General features: G+C 42.3%; 1 protein-coding gene across 5 annotated transcripts in view; it reads right to left on the reverse strand.

The window, feature by feature from the left end:
• CEP112 (centrosomal protein 112) overlaps positions 1-20,161 on the reverse strand; it is a 276,328-nt gene that overhangs the window by 23,627 nt on the left and 232,540 nt on the right. For all 5 annotated transcript variants that reach the window (XM_006017352.3, XM_025196262.1, XM_025196261.1 and 2 more), the window contains one exon: positions 1,313-1,402. In XM_006017352.3, coding sequence (XP_006017414.1) covers positions 1,313-1,402 — 90 coding nt within the window. The remainder of the gene's footprint in view (positions 1-1,312; positions 1,403-20,161) is intronic.

Raw genomic sequence — 20,161 nt, forward strand, 5'->3', positions numbered from 1 at the left:
CATGGCCTGAAGTTACAGAACAGGAGATTTAGATGGGATATCCAGAAAAACTTCTTCACTGTGAGAATAGTGAGGCAGTGGAATAGATGCCCAGGGAAGCTGGAGACTCTGCATCACTGGAGCTGTTCAAGAGGAGGCTGGACAGCCACTGGTTGGGGATGATGAAAGGACTCAGCTGAGAGCTAATATGTAGCATGAACTAATACAGGCACCAACAGAAACTGAAACTTTTTAGATACTGACATGGAGAACGAGTTAGACAAAGAGTTAAAGGAATGCATGAAGTGGGGTGAAAGACTAGGCACAGCCTCTGGCACACCCACGTGAGATGGCTGGGCAGCTCGCTGGCGGGCAGAGCAGGGAGTAGGAGTCAAGACCCATGGGTGCTGTTCCAGACTCTGCCACTGTCTCACCGTATAGCCGCAGGTAAACCAGAGTACGTCAACGTGTCAGAAGGCCTGTTCCCCAGTACTGAATGCAATAATCCTACGCCTAATGTTGAAACGTTTTCTTTCATGGTAATCACCCCAAAACATGATTAGTCCTGGAAGTAAAGACACAGAAGCATCTTACATGGAAAGAAAGGGGTGAGTACTTTGGCAGCAAACCATGATCAGAAGCATTTCACAAGTGTTTCTTGTTTTTTTGCGGGGGCAGAGGGGTAGGCCATAGGACTAGTCCTTCACTACTTTGGTTACTTCCAACCTAGGGCATGGCTCTAATGCACATTTCACATCACATTTCCATTATAATTTTACTTAACAATGCAGATAATATCTGTTTACCCCACCTGTAAATTGTGTAAAGTATATTTTTCCATGGAACAGACTGAGGAAAGAGAATGTTACGAATCCCTGATTTCACTGAAATGTTCAAGGTAGTTTTAGCAGTGTGAATCATATGGAGCCATTTATGTGCAATATGCTATGGCAACAAATGCAGAAGATCAACAGGAAAGATTATTTTTATCCCAACCATTTCCAAATTATAATTACCTGAAGCACAAGCCATTAAATGACAGGTTGAAGTGGTAGCAAGAAACCTCTATTAAAAATAATGCTGCTTGAGAGCAAATACATCATATAACAGCTAAAATAGTTGAAATACCAGCCTGAAATAGGGAACACTGGATAAATATTTGCCCCTGAGGTTCAGACAGTTTAATTCTCTTTTATTAACAAAAACAAAAAAAGAAAGCTAGCTGAAAATTTGGTAGGAAAATATGCACTTTTGTCTTGAAGCAAGAGATTGTTTTCAAATGCAGACCCTCTTTGCCTAAAGGGAAGAAAACTAGTAGGAAAGTGCTGCATACCTGTTCCTGCGTCTCCAACTCCCTGTGCTGCATCTTCTTTTCTGCAGACCGTACCTGATTGCAATAGTTTTCCATACCATCTTGTAAAGCCTGAAACAACATCAATCAACATGGAACACACGTGAAAATTCAGAAGATGAAAGAGAAACACTCAAATGATTGCGATTCAGTTGGCTGATGAAGTAATTGGGCTTGGAAATTACTCCATCTTGGTTGTTTTTGACAGCCTGTGGCAGCCACTGACAAGTGGAGGGCCTGATTCTGCTGTGCTGGGCAGCCCCTTTCTACACAGGCAGTTCCACTGATCACAGGAGCAGGTTACCGCCTTCCCGAGGTAACGGTAACAGAACTGAGCTTTCTAGTCTTAGCTCGTTTAGAAGGATCATGTCTGTCTATGAAGCTCTGCTTTTTGTATTTGTACAACCCATGTTTCATTTAATAGTTTCACGGTGCTTCAATACTTTAAGTCAGGGGCTGAAAACACTTTGCAATGGCGGGGCTCCTTTCATGGAACTTAGCTCCACGCACAGCCATTTCCAACCAGGCCCGCGCCACTGCTGTTCGCACTGCAGCCTCCACCCCCCACAGTGCCACCCCCCACATCTCCATCACCCAAGCAAAGTCCCCAGCCACCAAAATGCCACTGAAGCTCTCCAGCTCCACAGGCTGTAGGTTGCCAACCTGTTTTAAATTAAAAGAATGATCCTCACCCTGAGGAACCATATTCTGAGTTTTCAGTAAAAATGAATTCAGTGTTATGTAAACTAAGCTCTCTGAAGCAAAGAACTTGTCCTCTCCCCTGTCAGTAGAGTATCTAATACCTGTACTGCTGAGGAGTACGAACCCAATACATCACACAAATACTATGATAGTGGAAGTTTAACTATGACATCTTATCTTTAGCTAACCCTTAGATATTCTCAATTTTTACTAAAATCAGATGAAATGCACTGAAAAAAATATTTTTTTGCTATTACCACTACAGCTATTTAAATGTTTATTTAAATTGTGGTTCCACATCCAGGTCCAGCTATTAGTTCCATGTTATAATGAAAAGATGGTTCCTGTCCAAAAGAATGGACAATCTCTGTTATTTCCAACACACATACTGAGTTTTATAGTTCTATGTGAAGTCATTGGTAGATGCCTCAATACCAGTTAAATATATACTTATATGCAGGCTGACCACCCATCCCGGTTTGACCCGGACAGCCCCAGATTCCATAGGCTGATCCCGGTCAGTTGGTCAAAAGTCCCGGGCTGGCATCCGAGTAGGAAGGCAGAGCAGCATGGTGCGCCAGGCAAGTGGGTGGGAAGGCACTGCTACTGTTGGGTGGGAGCAAGGGATGTAGGGACCTCAGATAGGCATCTTAGGGTGACCATACGTCCATCTGCCTTGCTCCTGCACAGCAGCTGTGGTGCCTGCTCACCTGCCTGTCTGGCACACCATGCCACCCTGCCTCCCCGCCGAACTGTTGACCAACCGTCCAGGACCAGGCTATGCAATCCTGAAGTGTTCCAGCCAAACCAGGACACCTGGTCTCCCTACACACACATTTATTAAACACTTAGTCGTGTGTGCAAGTTTGAATACAAGCATTAATTCCATAAACGCTGATGTGAGGCACAGTACAGATTATGTATCCTAGACGGACACCAACCCAGAAGTGTCAGGATGCACAAAGGAAGCACCGAGGGTTATCTTTAGACAGCTGAGACATTGGAACATTGGTCCTGTACCACCAGAAACATTTCAACAAAGTCCAGACTGCATCTGAAAATGAGCATTTGCATTAGAGGTGTGCAATAAATGATACTATGCTTCTCATTTTGACTTTAGAAAAGCTGAACAGCATAGGTATGCTTCCTCAGACCCTGCTGTGAAGGAGAGGCCAACAAACTTGTGTTCCTTTAATGCCTTTTTCAGAGATGCTGATAAGGCTATCACCTGCTTCCTCAACATGGAATACTGGTAAGTAAATCAGAATCATTAAAAGTACTTGGAGTACAAAGATTTAACAGAAAAAAAAATCTCTCTCTTCTACAGCACTAAAATACTGTAGTCTCCAATCGTTTACAGGACAAAATTGCTATTCAGATAAGATAAGACGACTACTTATGATAAATCTTGCACATTGTTTTGAAGTGATGCCAAGTGTTAACTTTAAAGTATTAAAGCTGTAAGACTACTACATGTTCTAATGCCAAAAAGTTTAACCAGACCCAAGAATGAACTTCAAGTCTGCCCAGGGCCTTTTTGTGCTATCACTGCCGCTGAGAAATACTGAAACCCGGTCTTTGATTATGTACCTAGGCTTGTGTGCTCACAGATCTTGGGGCATGATAAATTTGCACTAATATAATGAAAAAAGCTATTCATGTGATTTGCATTTTTTATTTTATGTTTGTATATCTGATAAGGCAAGTTACAAATCAAAATGTATCTAATGGTATAAAAACCTAAAGCAGCAGTTGTCAGACAGGAATTTAAAATAAAAAGAATAGAGTTTTTCAGGGGTTGTTGGTTGTAGCCGTGTTGGCCTAAGGACATAGGCAGACAAGGTTCTTTGGGTGAATCTGATATCTTTTATTAGGCCAACTTAAACAGTTGGAAAAAGAATTTTAGCAAGCTTTCGGGTTTAAAAACTCTTCATCAGGCTGAGGAAGCCTTTGCAGTTGGTGTGTGCTTTTCCTGGATGGAATGACTAGTAAAGAAGCCAGAGGCTGGGCTGGTGTGCACGCAACACAGGCAGTTGGTGTCAAGATGTAAATAAACTGAGGAGTCAGTGGGTGAGAGACAGGCTGGGTGGGTGGGTGGGGAGAGAAAAGGGAGATGAATGTAGCAGTTAAACAGTGAAGAGGCACCTGGGGAGTCAGATGTTAGGCAAGTTATAATGTGCCATCAATCCAATGTCTATATTGAGCCCATGATTTTTTAGTATCCAGGAGGTTGACAAAGTGAAGTTTGTAGGCTCGTCTCTGGGAAGTGTTGTGTAAGTTCCCTTTGAGGATCAGGACTGAGAGATTGGAGAGAGAGTGGTTTTCTTGTGAAAAATGTGCCCCCGCAGGTAACTGGGTAATCCTGTCTTTGATAGATGTCCGGTGTGCATTCATTCTGGTGCGCAGTTGTTGTTCGGTCTCTCCTATGTATTTTCCATCAGGGCATTTGGTGCTCTGGATGAGATATATTACATTTCTGGAGGTGCAGCTGTAAGATGCAGGGATGCTGATGGCTCTGTTGTGGGGTGTAGTAATAGTGGGGGCGGTGGAGGTGTGTTGGCAGGTTTTGCATTTCTTGTCCTGGCACGGTCTGCATCCATTTGGTGTGTTCTGGGCCTGAGGAGTTTTGCTTCTGGTGATGAGGTTGGCGAGGTTCGGTGCTTGTTTGAAGGCTAGGATGGGTGACTCTGGGAAGATCTCTTTAAGAACGGTCTCTTTCTAATATGGGTTACAACTGTTTGAGGATTTTCCGTATGGGTTCGAGGGAGGGGTGATACGTTATAACCAGCGGTGTGCGATTCATAGGGGGTTTTCTTCTATACTGCAGCAGTTCTTCACGTGGCATCCGGGTGACTCTTTCAAACGTGCAATCTTTCTCTCTGGAGGAGTGTCCTTGTTGGGTGAAAGCCTTTTTAAGATTGGTGAGGTGGCAATCCCAGGTGTTCTCCTCAGTGCAAATGCGGTGGTATCTGACGGCATGGCTGTATATCACAGCTTTCTTGGTGTGGTTAGGGTGATTGTTGCTTCTGTGCAGATACAGATGTTGGTCTGCTGGTTTCTTGAATAACGTGGTCTGTATTTTACCATCTGGATAGTGATCATCGTGTCTAAAAAGGAGATGTTGGTGCTGGAGTATTCAAGAGATAGTCGGAGGGATGATGATTGTTGAATTTCTGATGGAACTCAATCAGGGATTGCAGGTTTTCAGTCCAAATGATGAAGATGTTATTGATATATCTTAAGTATAGTAAGGGTTTGATGATGCAGTCCTTGAGGAATTCTTCTTCCAGGTAGCTCATAAAAAGGTTGGCATACTGTGGGGCCATTTTGGTGCTCACAGCTGTGCCCATGGTCTGGAGGAAGTGTTGGTTATTAAAAGTAAAATCGTTGTGAATGAAGTGTATAAGGTCAGTAATATCTTTGGATCTGCACTCTGAGTTGTAATCTTGCTCTTGTAGATATGTACGGCAGGGTTAGATGCCATCCTAGTGTGGGATGTTGGTATATAAGCTGGTAACATCCATGCTGGCTAGGAGGTGTTGCTGGGCAGGTGGTCTTTTTCATGTACTTGAAAATCAGCTGAGAAAGACTTAGCGAACTCATCTGAGATAGCTCATACAAACATGGCTGGTAAGCATTCCTGGGTTTACTTTTAAAAAAAGCAAGCCATTTCTCTACATGCACACACTGAAACCAATGGTGACTACTACCATCCAATTAGCTGGTCACGTTTCAAAAAGGCAGACAAGAAAATGTCTACAGATGTAAAAGGATACTCAGGTGCACTCGTATCCCTCATTCAGCAGACTCATTTCCTTCATGAAGAGGCTCTGGCAAGTGTCATTCATCCACATGATTGCTGGTGATGTAAAAGGGATGGCTGGGTGTGTGTGATTTTTTTTTATCTTGGAGAAACTAAAAATCTTTCACTGGCCTGCACTGTGAAAACTTAGAAGAAGCTATTACACACACCAAGATCTCACTGCAGGCAAACACAGCACATTGGTGGCAGAGAAGAGACTTAGTTCAAATGCCATCCCATCAACAAATTTCCTCCTTTTGGCTTTTTATTACTTTTTACAGCATGGAAATACATTTAAACACAACGGGGAACTTTACTGAAATCTGAGGGCCTGTGGATTTGACTAACTTGAGAAATTCAAGTCTCTGCGCTTGTCTTTGTTCCATCCACTCCAGACATGGTGACTGCCAGAGCAGGGCATGCATGTGTTGTTTGAACAAGAGAGTAAACAAGGACTTAAGCCAGCGTAAGTGGAAACTTATCTTTTGGGAAACCATGTTAGGTTTAAATGAATAAAAACCAGTTTTGTTCGACAGTTGGAAGCTCACATTTTCTACGCAGTTGCATTCAAATTCAGAACATGTGGCACTACGGTTGCATGCTCTCTCAACACATTTTTATATAGCAGGAGGATAGACATGCAACAAACCAAAGAACTCTTGGAATAACCGTTCAAAACTGTCAAACACAGAATACGCTGTGACTTTACTGATTGTTCCCATCGCCTGTTATAAATGTTAGTCATTGGTATGTTGTGTATTGAGATGGCTGAAGCCTTTTAAGACTTCTGAGCAGTGAGGGTAGCTGTAGAGTGGTAGCGTGTTAACCAGCCTAAAGTCACCTGGGAGCACTTGTTGTGCATAAATGCTGAAAATACAATTAGTTCCTTTGCTTCCATGGCAGGTAAAACAATCAGAAAGAAGAGCCAAATCCCTATGATGGCCATTACGTAAAAGCCATTCCAAAAAAGTAGCTTCTAACCCTGAAAGTAGATGGCTGGAGGAGTGAGAATACTGCATACTGATATCTCCAGAGAACCAGAATTATAGGTAAGTAATTACCCTGTGCGAGACTTGCACTCACTCCTACAGAGGAAGCACTTTGATGGATGTTGCAAAAGAAAAGCAGGCGTTAAGCTGCAAAAATGAAGAGGCCAACACTACCAGCATGGTTAAGAAAGCTTCCACGTCCATTCTTCCCTTTCTGTGCTGAGGGGCGCAATCTCCCCCAGCATTACTCGCTGGGCAGCACCTGAGAAGCTTGTCCAGACAGCCACTTCAAAATGTTCCACAGACCGGACACGTGAACGTGAGCAAGCGCCACCCTCTCGTAACATCGCAGTTGGGATGCATGAGACATTTGGTTTGATAGCTGGCAAGGGGATGTTCATTAATGCATAGGCTCAAATAGGAACTTCCCAGGTACTCAGAACAGGATTCTGCTCTGCTCCTCTGACATGTAGAAATTACACTGAAAATCCCTCAAACCTCATATTTAATAAGGATAGCTTGGCTGAAATGTCTGTTATGCAGCATACAGCCAAGATGGCACTGGATTTTACAGTCAGTTTGACTTTGAATCGTAAGAAGGTAAGGTGTGGCCCAGTCAAGGTCTTGTTCAGTTAATACTTGGTAAAGATGTGAATCCAGGGTTGATCAGCCCTTTTCTGTAGCTGACAGACAAGGTTTCCTCTCTTCACACAGGATGCACTTTAAAAAGGCACCAAACGGCAGTTGACAGCTTATCCTGGGAACGAAATGCAACCTCTCTGTTGGAAAATTAAACAGACTTATGGCTCAAAAATCAGGTACTGCTTTTACCCCAATTCCTTAGTGATACAACTAGGCATTTGTTTTATGGAAACATAAGTTTTTATACTAAACTTTCCAAACGCGAAGTTCTAGTCACAGAATACCAGTGCCTGCATTTAATGACTGCTGGGATGAACAACATGTAGTAGTTAAAAAAAGAAAGAGAAAAAAAATCCAGGTCATTTTCTGAATCACAAAAGCAGTTTCCATTTTTCCAAACAAAGCCTTACTTAATCAGTTAGACTGTTCAAGGTACAAAATTAATCCTGCACTCTCAGGTTTGCTGAGTTGACTTACATCACTGCCATAAAGACAGTATTTTTTTTCAGTTAAACCGGCTTTCAAATGCCATGTAAACATGTTTGCTGTTGAAAGTCTACACCATACCTGACCTTGGAAGTGCTTTGTGTTGGCCCGAGAACAAAGAAATGAAATGTTTTGCTTTCCAGTCCAGATATCCTACACTTTGAAAAGCACTTAAAAATGTAAATGAGATAATAAACTCTGCTGCAACAATGTGGGTGAACTATGGCTACAGAAAAAAGGCGCATTTGTTTGATTTATTGATAACAATGAAGGGAAAAAAATGAAAACAAGTCAAATTGTCCCTGTTTCTGAGTTTTCAATTCACTTCCTAAAGTCTGAATTGCATATGAAATAAGCAGTCGTGTGCACTGCAAGAGAGGAGAGGCATGGGCTTGTGGTGAGGCACTGAAGGAGGACACAAGATCTGGATTCAATCTGTAGCCCTGCCACGAGCTTCCTATATTACTCTGGCCAGTCACTCAATCTCTTAATGCTTCCTTTCTCCACCTATGAAACATTTCCACCGGCATTTGTTAGGCTCTCAGTTAAAATCAACTACAATGGTCATATCCAAGGATACATGGATGCTTGGTACTCGTGTCTGCATTGGCACAAAAGTCATTTTTCACTCCTAGGCTAGCAGTTAGCACAGCTCTAATCTGGATCCTACAGTGGCTTGAGCATCATCAATAGACTGTTTAACTGAGGTTTCCTTTGTAAGACCAAATCTGTCCTTGGTAACTGAGAACAGAGTTTAGAAACAATAGTTTTGCATGTGGAACAAGTGCAGAATTTGGCCTAGGAAATCTTATAATTCTGCTCCATGATCCACGAGACCAGAAGACTTCAGGCCGACTTAGATCCTAGACTGAGGCTGCAATGGTGACAGATTAAAAAAAAAAAAAAAAGACTTGTAGACGGTATAGATTTGATATGGAGCCAATGAAACACAAAGGCATAATTGCATGATGCCAGTATTACAGTCACTTTTCAGAGTGGAAAAACAATATGAGGCATTAGCTACAAGATTCAATTACAGAGAGACAGATGTTTAAAGATGACATGAACAAATATAACATGGTGATATAAAGAGGATTGCTTTTTAGTTTTTAAGACATGAAAAATGGCCTGCTCATACTTTAATTACAGGAAATTGTTAAAAAGAGTAGGATGTCGCGCATAAAAATTCAGCTTGGGCAGATTTCAGTAGGCAGGAACCAACACTATCTTGGCCTAATTGTGCATGAAGTGAAATATCTGGGCTGTGGCTGCTGCAAAGATTTTACATATTCTTCAAAAAGACTGGAATACGCTCTTCTACTGCAACCAAAATGACTTGTTTCTTTAGGTCACTTCCTGAGCAAGTAAGGGCTTGTTTTGCTCCTATTCAAAATAACGGCAAGACTGCTTAGTGCTGTGATAAAGAATTTGGGACTAGAGTGAACAGGAGCTGTTGTTTTTCCTTGTCATTCGAATACATAAGAGGAGCCACTTATAGGGAAGGGAAAATCTTTCCAAATGTTTTCCATTCAAGCTCTGAATGCATGCTCGTCTTGAAGCACCGGGTGTGAAATACGGTACCCATGTTGTGATGAGCAGTGATTATGCCTGTAAGGGCTACATTCTCGTTTTGATACAAATCCATAATTCGTCTTGGCTGTAATAGCAACTCTGCATGCACGTCACGAGGAGAACAGACCTTGGCATTTTGACCAGCATGGAGTAATACTAATAATAAGGGTAATAATCGTTAGCGCTGTTCATCCACAAAAGGCTTTACAAACATTACCAAATTAATGTAATTAGTTAATGAAAGATGCAGTAATACAAGCTACTGTAATTACCTACTGTAGTTTTAATGATCTCTTTACCAAGGCCCACAGAAGAGTGGTTCCACTTTCCACTCTGTGCCAATAGCAATCCTGAAGTACAGACCTCTCTTTCAATACCCCTTTAATTCAGATTACAATCATTAATGCCTTTTCACTCCGCTAGCGTATGAAGAAAACATGAAGAAAAACCTAACTTCGGAAGCTTGATAATGATCTTTGTAAAGGTGAATGAGGACTACAGAGCATTTTGTTCCGAACTATAAATATATTTGTAGATAATCTATATGCTGTGACAAAACGGGAATGACCCAGCTGAGAGCCCCTTCATCTGTATGTGGGATTGCAAGTCAGGCACTCTCTGAAGATCACACAGACAAGAGTCATCTTTTATGCCGGGTGGTCTCACGGTCTATTTATAGTCAACTGCAGCTCCAGTTTAAAAAATAGGTCAAGTCTATCTTCAGAAGTAATCTCAGGTGTTCTCCTACTAAGTCAGTAAATGTGGCCTTTATTCCAATATTTCATGATTAAATAAAAGTATGTCGCTTTGTTGGTGACATGACAGTAAATATGGCTGGGTTCATTAGTACCGACAAGAACTGCAATAAATGTCACTGCAAAGGTCACCGGTGCATTTTGTGCATCAAAGTGAAGCTCTGCCCAGAGATTTGGGAACCTTTGTCTTCATCTGCTGTTCTGCATTCCAGTGCATGGCTAGTTTAAAGCCTCGGTACTCAATTTCTCTTTGTATTTGGTGCAAAGCAAAGGAAATCTTATGGTTTTAACCTAATGCATATGTTTGCTGTTCACATATGGCACAACTCCTTTTTGGTGGGAACTTTTTAGCTGTTATTGCAACACACCATATATCTAAGAACGTCTGCTTTGATGTTGAACTATTGCTACACTACTCTTTAGGCTACAGATTCAATGTGAAAGGCAACATTTCTGTGGTCTGTGTCAAAATAAACTTTGTTTTTGCAAACAAAGCTTTCTCCCTCCCCACCTATATACAGCGGCCAACATTACTGCAATGAAAAAGAAAATTTTTCTTCTTATTCTGTTCTGAAAATAACTTGTGGGTTTAACCACAAGTTATTCTTCAAGTCCTTAAGTAAAATCACAATTACTATTATGTCTGCACAAAAAGCAGTGATAACTTACTATCTGCCACACATACAACCTGAACATATATTTTACATTTACATATCACCTTCCTGTCCATGAGATATCACAGCCTTTTGCCAGCCTTACAGCTTCATCGCCGCTGAGAGGTAGATAAGGATTATAAATGCTTTACACATGGGGAAACCAAGGCATGGGGAAAGCAACAGACTTGTTCAACATCCTATGAAACAGCAGCAGAGCTGTAAACAGATTCGAGGAATGCTGACACCTAATCTCCTTCGCTACCCACAGGACATGGTCTCCCAAAGCAGGAAAGCAGACCTACAAAAGAGCATCAGCTCCCACAGTGAACAACAGTAATTGCTGGATGATCAGCAAAGACGAAAATCAGGCTGCACGGCTGACATGCCAGAATGGAAGTTGAGCTCTTGGAAACCTGGCTCTTGTCGTGAATGCCGAACACTTCTGAAAATCAGGCCAGGGCTCCTTTTTGAACTCGCTGGTGTCAGTCCTGCAGTTTGCTGGAGACGCTGTTGTGAAATTCAATCCGCTTGACGGGACCAGTCGTGGGGAGGGGCAAAGAGAGAGAGAGTGTTTGGGTCTAGGATCATCCTTCAATAGCAGTGAACACTTTGCTAGCCAGGCTCCGAACTGCCCAGGAAGGAAAGGCTGAACTTTCGAAAGGAATCTGATTGCATCCTCTTCAACGTTTACCGATTTCAGAAGGGATGTATTAGCACCATGCTATATACGTTGGCTCCTGAGCAGCTCAGCCTATTAGTTCAAACTTTATCTGGGAATCCAAATGTGTGCGAATACTCTATCGAGTTTGCAACCGTTCTGATCGAACGCTACAACCTCATGTTCTGCGGTTTTCTTCCTGGTCGATACCGTTTGCGTACTTTCCGTGCTTCCTGTAAACCTGTCATTTTTGCTGGCCGAGCTTTTTAAGTCCCGTTTCAGCAAGGTACTTGAGCACACACCTAACTAAATATGTGAGCAATGCTTAAAGGCAGGCATGTGTGTAGGCACCTCCTGGAATTCCCCTGTATAGGGAATGTAAAGCGTGAAATCAGGTAGAAGCAGTCCTGCATGCATACAGACTCAAATGAAACAGCAACATAAATCCTAAGGGTTTTTCTGAGGTGGCAGTAGTGGGAGAGGGGAGGCGGCAGAGATTCAAAGAGCAATAATCAACTTGCTTTCACATGTCCTTCCCGTTGAACCACAAAAAACAACAAGCAGCAGCATGACCACGTGAAAGCATTGCTTTGTCTGCTACCAGCATGCATTAGGCTTGTCACGATTAAGACACTATGAAAGCTTGTCAGCTATCAGACCTTACTTATTGCAATATTTATTTAGGGGTATCTTGGCTGCATGCTTTAAAAGCAAGCCTTTTCCAGCCCGCACTAAGATTACATGGCCATGAGCACCTGTGCGAGGTTCGAGGTCAAGGGGTGACTGAAGAGAGACACAATTACTGATACTTCCCCTCCCTTCACTCCTGGAGGGGTAAAGGAAAAGGCACAGTATTTCAGACATTTTAGATTAAATGAATCTTTTAAACCCAGAGATCCCATGACATCCGTAGTGTACACTTACGAAGAAAAAAGTCCCAAACTTCCAATTTAAACCACTTAGAATGAGAGGATTTACCGAGATTCTGTCTAATGTTCGGCTGACGCATTGTCAAAAACATTTATCCCACAACCTTTTGAAGTTTCTTAGCTCCCCTCTAGTTATTAAAGCTTGAACTGCAGAGTTCGTTATCTTCCTCCAAGCACACACACCAAGGTAATTTTTTAAAAGTCAACCCTTTCTGTCTGATTCCAGGACTATTTCAGCTTGATTCCAGGACTCTTTAAGCAAAATACAAATGTCCCAGTCAGATACACGTCTAATGCTGTAAAGCTCAGATCCGCATAGGGACTGTAATGCGGCAATGTTGCTAAAACCTAACTTTTAGGGACCTGGCTCCAGAAGTGGAATTCAAACCCAAGTTAGGCACCTAAGTCCTTTGTTGAGTGAATGGGAAGAAACAGGCGCCTAAAAACGGGATTCCCAGCAGTCAGCAGGCTAAGCAGGGGAATGCCTAGGCCAGCCAAAAGGAGATAGGAAGACAGGGGATGTGTCTGAAGACCCACCTTTCTTCTGGACTTGGGTGCGTCTTTGCAGCCCTGAGTGAGGTAGGATGCACAGCCTGAAAGCCCTTTCCAGAAGTAAGCTGCCACCCTGGGTACACGAGTGGCTCAGGCTTTTTTTTAAGATAGGGATGGAATAGGAGGAAGAGGAAAAGAAAAAGGAAGAAGCTGTGATAGCGATGGCAGCAACCACCATTCACATAGGAACCAAGTGGCTAGAGCACTTGCCCGGGAAGTGGTAGGTCATGAAAACTGCAAGAAGTCTGTCCTTTCTGCGTAGACCTATTGGAATATGACTCGAGCTTCTGTTTGTATGCCCAGCGTATGCATGGGAAACGGCACCAATGCAGACATCAGAGCAGTGAAAAACTGCAATTGCAAATTAACTAGTAACTGCCCAAGGAGTCATTTTGCCACATGCTTCAATTCTCTTAATGCGCCTTAAGATGAGCAAGTATCAGCTTCCCTCTTTATTGCTAGCAATGATTTCAAGAAATTTTTGTTTGTGATAAAGCATATTTGTATTACTATTTGCTGAACAACTCAGTCTTCGCACACCAGACAGCCTAATTTTGCAGTGAAGGAACCAGCAAGTTTCACCAGGCTTATTTCTCTTCAGTGTTCTTTTTATAATAGATTCCCTGCCGTAGATGCATGAAAACCTGATCTAAACATTGCTTACCTTATGAGATGCAAGTTTAAGGTGCATCTCCATCTGAATTTAGCATTCACACATTTCTACCCAATAAGCTAATTTGATTCTTGGCCCGTATAAAAGAAAAATGCAATGCTTTGTGAAGTGGGCTACTAGATTACCAGCTATCACTTTCAGAAACTTTTTAATTCTTCCCAGAGCAGCAGAAGCATAATTCACTGGATAAAATAACATGCATTCTATTACATGCAAGCAAAGACGACAGCAGCGTAATAATATCTTTATGCCTTTCAAAGCAACCTTAATCAAATATATTAAATTGCAAGGCAAGGCACTGCTTTTTGAACCGGACAAGAGCAAGCTTGACTCAAGAGTCTGTACATTCAATATACTGTGCTCTTGGAAGTGAAAAGCAGCAAAGTAATATCTTCTAAAATTATGTCTTTAAGCCAAACCTGGGATGGTTCTTGGCAGTAAAGACTAACTTAAAAACTCCTTTTTTCAAAGTCTTTAATGAGACACAACCCAATTACATTTGCAAAGAGACCTGATAGTCCAATCCCTCCTATTTAAATAAATGGGTGAAAACAGCAATTTTGAAGACTTTGTTTTTTTCAAATCACGTTGAGTTGAAACTCATTTGCTTGAAAAGCGGGAGGGGGAAAAGAGAAGCTCCTCTGCAGCTGGTCAAACAGATTACTATAATTTAATCTTATTAGCCTAAGGAAAAAGAAAACTTTTTTCCAAGTATCTACTCATGTAGCATCTACATTAGCTGGTAGAGATTTTTCCCTCGGTACTTTAGAGATTTGGAATCCCTAATGTAAAATTAGTTGGAAAACAAAGAACAAACACCCCAAATCCTGAAAAAGTCCATATTCCCTAGCTTTACATTCTAAATAGTTTTTTCATAATTCCTGCATAATTCCTTTCTCACAATTTGCTACAGCAATGCCGGAAGACTACTTCACTTAGCTCTGCTTGAGGAGTAATTGCGGTCAACCTTCAGCTGATCTGGGAACAAGAAAACAGTGCAATGAATTTTGGGAGCTTAAGTTCTCTGGACATGCTTCACTTAATAGCTATTGTCTGACGCAGACATTTGCTGTGTATTCTACAAATGAGAAAAAAACAGAGAAATTATCTATATCCTGTGTTTTAATGGCTTTTCAAAAGCAGTTCTCTGTAACTCGAACAGCAGTATCTTTTAAACTCTTTAATGTACTATTCACTGCAAAAGTTGTAAAACATTTAGAGAGACAGCTGAGGCAGAATCAAATACGTCTCACTGTAAAGGGTTTCCCACATGCTTTAGAGACTAGATTCACACCAGGGTTGTTGCCTTGCTATGGTTCAATGCATAGTGGGGGGATTTTGACCTTAAAGTTTTCAGTTGGGACCATCCTCCTCAAACAGGAAAATCAAATGGGAGGAATTAGATGTAGAGTCTACAATTAAGGAATGATTTAGGTCACAGAATCATAGAAAATGAGGGTGGCAGGGACCTCAGGAGGTCACATCTAGTCCAACCCCCTGCTCCAAGCAGGACCACCCACAAGTATACTATCCCAGCCAAGGCTTTGTCTACCTGGGTCTTCAGGAAGACAAACCTCCAAAGATGGAGACTTTGCAATCTCTCCAGAGCCTTCCTAATGAGAGAGTTTTTCCTGATATCCAATCTACACTTCCCTTGCTGCAACTGGAGCCCATTGCTCCTTGTCCTGTCATCTCCCCACACTAAGAACAGCCCAGCTCCATCCTCTTTGCAGCCCCCCTGCAGGGAGGTGAAGGCTGCTATCAAATCCCCCTCGGTCTTCTCTCCTGCAGACTAAATAAGCCCAGTCCCCCCAGTCTCTCCTCAGCTCTCTAGCCATTTTAGTTGCCCTCCGCTAGACTCTCCAATGTGTCCACAGCCTTTCTGTAGCAGGGAGCCCAAAACTGGACACAGGACTCCAGATGTGGCCTCACCAGTGCCAAATAGAGAAGAATAATTGCTTCCCTTGACGTAAAGGCACCGCGCTCCTACTAACGCAGCCCCGTATGCTGTTAGCCTTCTTGGCAACAAGGGCACGCTGCTGGCTCATTCACTCAGGTAAGCAACTATTGGCAGTGCTCAAGAAATAATCTTCAGATACTGATAACTGTGGGAACTGTTGGAACCAGATAACAATGGTTCACTCCAGGTACACATTATAGATACCGCATCTCAACCTTATCCTTTGGGAAGTTTTAAAGGTTTTAAACGTGGCGTCGCTGGGATCCTGAGACTACTTGAGGTGTTTTTCCATCTGCCCCAGATAGACGATGGCTGATGGAAAGTACACATTTCATTAGTTTATCTTCTCGGAGTGATGGACAAGCGTTGGATATCCTTGATTACATGGTTTGGCTTACTTATCAGGAATACAGGACACCTTGTCAGTGATTTGTCCTTTCTTCGTAAAGCCTTCTCAAAGGATGACGATGGAGCAGTTGAGAATTTACCCAAGTTACTGCCGTATGTCACGGAGTAGTCCATCTGGAGGCAAGATGAGGTGATTTCGGTAGCATTGCCATATATACACACATGCATGTTAGTATTACTTGAGCACTATCTAAGGCTATATAGTCTATTTGCTGTCCTGGTGCTTGGCTGAGAGAGGGGACTCATCTCCTCTCATTTGCAATGCCAACAAGTTGTGCCATCAAATATTTTCTTCCATTAGAGATGAATTGGTCAATACTTACACGGTGACCACAGACAAATCTCCAGTCTGGCTACTATAAATTGCTCTGTTTTGACAGACTGCTTACGCTCAGAAATCACTATTTACATGCCCACCACATATACAGCTACCTCATCTCCGGAGTCCTTCCAGATGTTACCTCACCCACTGCCAGATATAAAATATGTTTGAATTATTAAAGGAATTACTGTTACTATGTACGTTATCTGTGGATGTGCGGGCTTTCAAAGGAAAACCATGACTAGGAAACAGAGAGTAGATTCAGGTAGTAAGGGGTGGCAGAAAGGAGTTTAAAAGTTGGGACAGACACCTTTGATGTGGGCATACTGATGAAGATGATCTGTGGATTTATAGTAGCTAAAAGAGAAGAAAAGAACTGAAGAGAGTTCAGATTTCAGTATTTTAAAAGCCTCTTCTATTAACTCAGTAATAACTGTATCCTGAGCTAATAAAGAAAGAACAATTTCGCTTTTGTACATATTCCAGGCCTCTATAGATATTTAGCCTCAGATATGTTACCTCAGGTAGAAACTTTCAAGAAAGACATCAGCCCAAGATGCGAGAATTGGAAAAGAAACCCCAAATTAATGTCTTCTAGATTCACAAATGTGCAGCTGAAATGTTTTCATGCAGGTAGGTTACAAGGGGTGCAATGTTTGAACAGTTGTTTGATCAGTGCTAAGCGAATTACTGCCAAACCTGCTTGGCACATCCAACGTGAGACAGGTCCTTTCAAAACACACACACACACACACACGTACGTAAATAAACATACACATATATAAACATACATACATACATATGTGTGTGTGTATGTGTGTATTTGAAAATTTTGCTACAAATGACATTTTAAAATGCAACAGTATTAAAAATACCAAAAAACAGATCCAGTTCTGAAGCACCACGTTTCTCATCTGTGCAGTTACATACCAGCCTTTTATCATTACACCTGCGCAGCCCAGAAGAGTGGAGATTTTCAACTCCTTTTTGCGCCTAAGAAAAACCTTCATCATAAGAAAGATGTAAACAGCAATAAAAAGAATATATGGGCCAGTGTGACAAAACTAACAATTTCCCATCTGACTTGAGGGTCTGATCAGGAAGGGGAAGGAAGCTCTCCCGTTTGGCAGAGGCAGGCTCTGAGGATGACATTTTAAATAAACAGAATGCAAAACTAACTGCAGAAATCAAAGTTGTTTTTAATCATTAGAGGTGTGTGTTAGCACAAGCTGAGCTCAGACCAGTGCCAAAGTCCACCTGTGAATGTGGATTCTGCAGTGTTCAAGAAGGAGAGCAGGCATGCGTAGAGGGCAACAGGAACTGAATAACAGCATACTAAATAAATGGAAAGTGATACGTAAGGAAAGAATAGAAAATTAACACCAAAACCTCCAACCGCACTATAAGCTCTGCACATCGATCACTTTTTGCTTCCCTGTGTCTTTCTGGTTTCCAAGCTTCACACCAGTGTGGGGAGATACGATGTGGTATTTTGGCAGGGGTAAGGAAATGCATAATATCAAGCATGAGCTGACGATGGCTGCTTGGTCGATAGCAGTGGTCAAGGGTGTTTCCAGGGCATTGTATGCAGACAATTTGAACCCGGGGATACGAATCAAATCATTACATAGCCTCCTGTAATTGCTGTTTTTCCTCTGGCAAACTGCAAAAGCAAAGCTGTGCAGGATATGAATTATATTCACTTTGGAAACAAAAATATAAGGAATCTAAATATAGTCCTATAAGGATAAACTTGTGCTGTTTTAAGGCCAGCTGAATCCTTTATATTTCCCAGGTTCTGAAATCATCTAAATAATGCTAGACTGGTCCAAAATGGGCAGGGATCCCAAGACACGTCTAAAGTTTGGCAGCCTGATTTTTATACTGAAAATTTTAGCCTGCTTCTCACATACCTATAAGCAAACACCAAATAAGTTTACCCTTATGCATGTTTTTCCATCATTTGTATTTTGAGGTGGTCTTTACCAATCAATTTGGAACAGAGTCTCTTGGCATGCACTTCTGCCCTCCCATGTGTAAAATGGTGAATAAGCACATCCCCTTCACAAGCCTCGGCATAGTCAAAAACCAAGATAAGTGAGGGGGCAGAGACCACGTGGGACTGGACTTTGAAGAGCAGACAAGCACGGAGGTCCCCAAGCCATCATGCAGCAAATACAGAAGACGTTATGGAGCTCCAAGCTGTAATATTTCTTCCAGGCTACCAGTACATACAGCTGCTGGCATGATTGGGAAGAAATCCCCTAAGGATTTTTCTACAGAGTTTTCCTCCAGGTGCAATGCTCTGGGCCACAGAGGCAGTGAACACGTGCAACTGCTGCTAATATTTTCCATCGGGAAGACAGAGACAATCAGCCCCTCCCATGATGTCGTCCAAAGGAGACCGGGAACTTCCCCTACAGTGCCTAGAAATCTTTACGACCTCTGTGCGTATGGTTCCCACTCTCGGTGCACAGGTGCTTTCCGCACAGGACTTCCCAACACTTTCACTGGAAACATCTCTTAGGAGCTGCACATGCTGTTATGCTCCCCCTCCTAAGCGTGTAAAGGATGGAGGTGCCCAGCCTCCGCACACCTCCTTGGCCACCTAGAACCCAGAAGACAAATCTATAAACTGCTGGGAAGGAAGGCAGGTCACGGGATCCACGTGCAGGCAATATTTTGAAGTATCCAAGTCACTGCTAGATAAGCTGTCCTCCTCTCCTTCCAGTTTCTGGAGCTCCCTGATACTGTTTAGACAGTAGCATAGTTCTACATTTGGCAGGAAAGATCAACAAATGGCAAATTTGAAAGGAATACGGCTCTCTTCCAAAATAAAGGCATTTACCCTGTCCGTTATTCAAGAAAATAAGCAAGAAAAATAGGCCTGCTATTTGAAAGCTCACGGGTGTAGGCTCTGCAATGAGGCTAAATCCAGCATGCCTAACTAAAGTAAATTCTACCCATATTGTATTGCTGCTCTTATTTTACCAATGAGCTGAAGGAAATGACAGTAGAAGTAAAACACCAACCAGGAAAGTCCAGTAGTAGCAAATCATTCCTAAATGATACAGCAGAGTAACACAGGCATTGTTCCACCTTTCCCAACAGGCTGTCAGGAGGTGCTGAATGGTGACTGGGCCCTCTCCATCCCTTATGCCCTTAGAAAGAGGGATGTGAAAGCAGGCAAGGTGTCTGTGCAGCCCCCAACAGCCCCTCCTGGGGACAGCATGCCAGCTGTCAGGGCATGGGATACGTGCACAAGCTGAGCAAGCTTCACCTGCATAGAGACTCAAAGGAGAATTATTTGTTACACGTCATCATGAAATGATTATTGACTTTATTGTTGGGCAGATGGTATGTACTGGCACTGATAATCTTAGAATCACAGGGCAACAAGGTGCAGCAGGACTAAATTAAACTTCCTTTTTTTCTTCTCAAAATATCCATGTTACACAAAGGATTTCCTACTGGCCTCTAGCAATATTTTGGCTAAATTATGAAGGCAAATCAAAGCTCCTTACACTTAAAACCCAGGCATATTGGGATTGACTGGCTGATATTATTTCTCTAGACTTTAGACATTTTCTGGACCACTGCTTCACTTAGTTTTATTCTCAAACCACAATAATTGGTTCAGATACAAATGATCTCCAAGAGCTAACAATAATATTCTCTTCAATTGAGTCAGTTCTTCAGGAAGAAATTTGGCAAAGTGCTATATT

Source organism: Alligator sinensis, unplaced genomic scaffold (genome assembly GCF_000455745.1).
Source record: "Alligator sinensis unplaced genomic scaffold, ASM45574v1 scaffold282_2, whole genome shotgun sequence".
In the NCBI taxonomy this organism is placed as follows: Eukaryota; Metazoa; Chordata; order Crocodylia; family Alligatoridae; genus Alligator; species Alligator sinensis.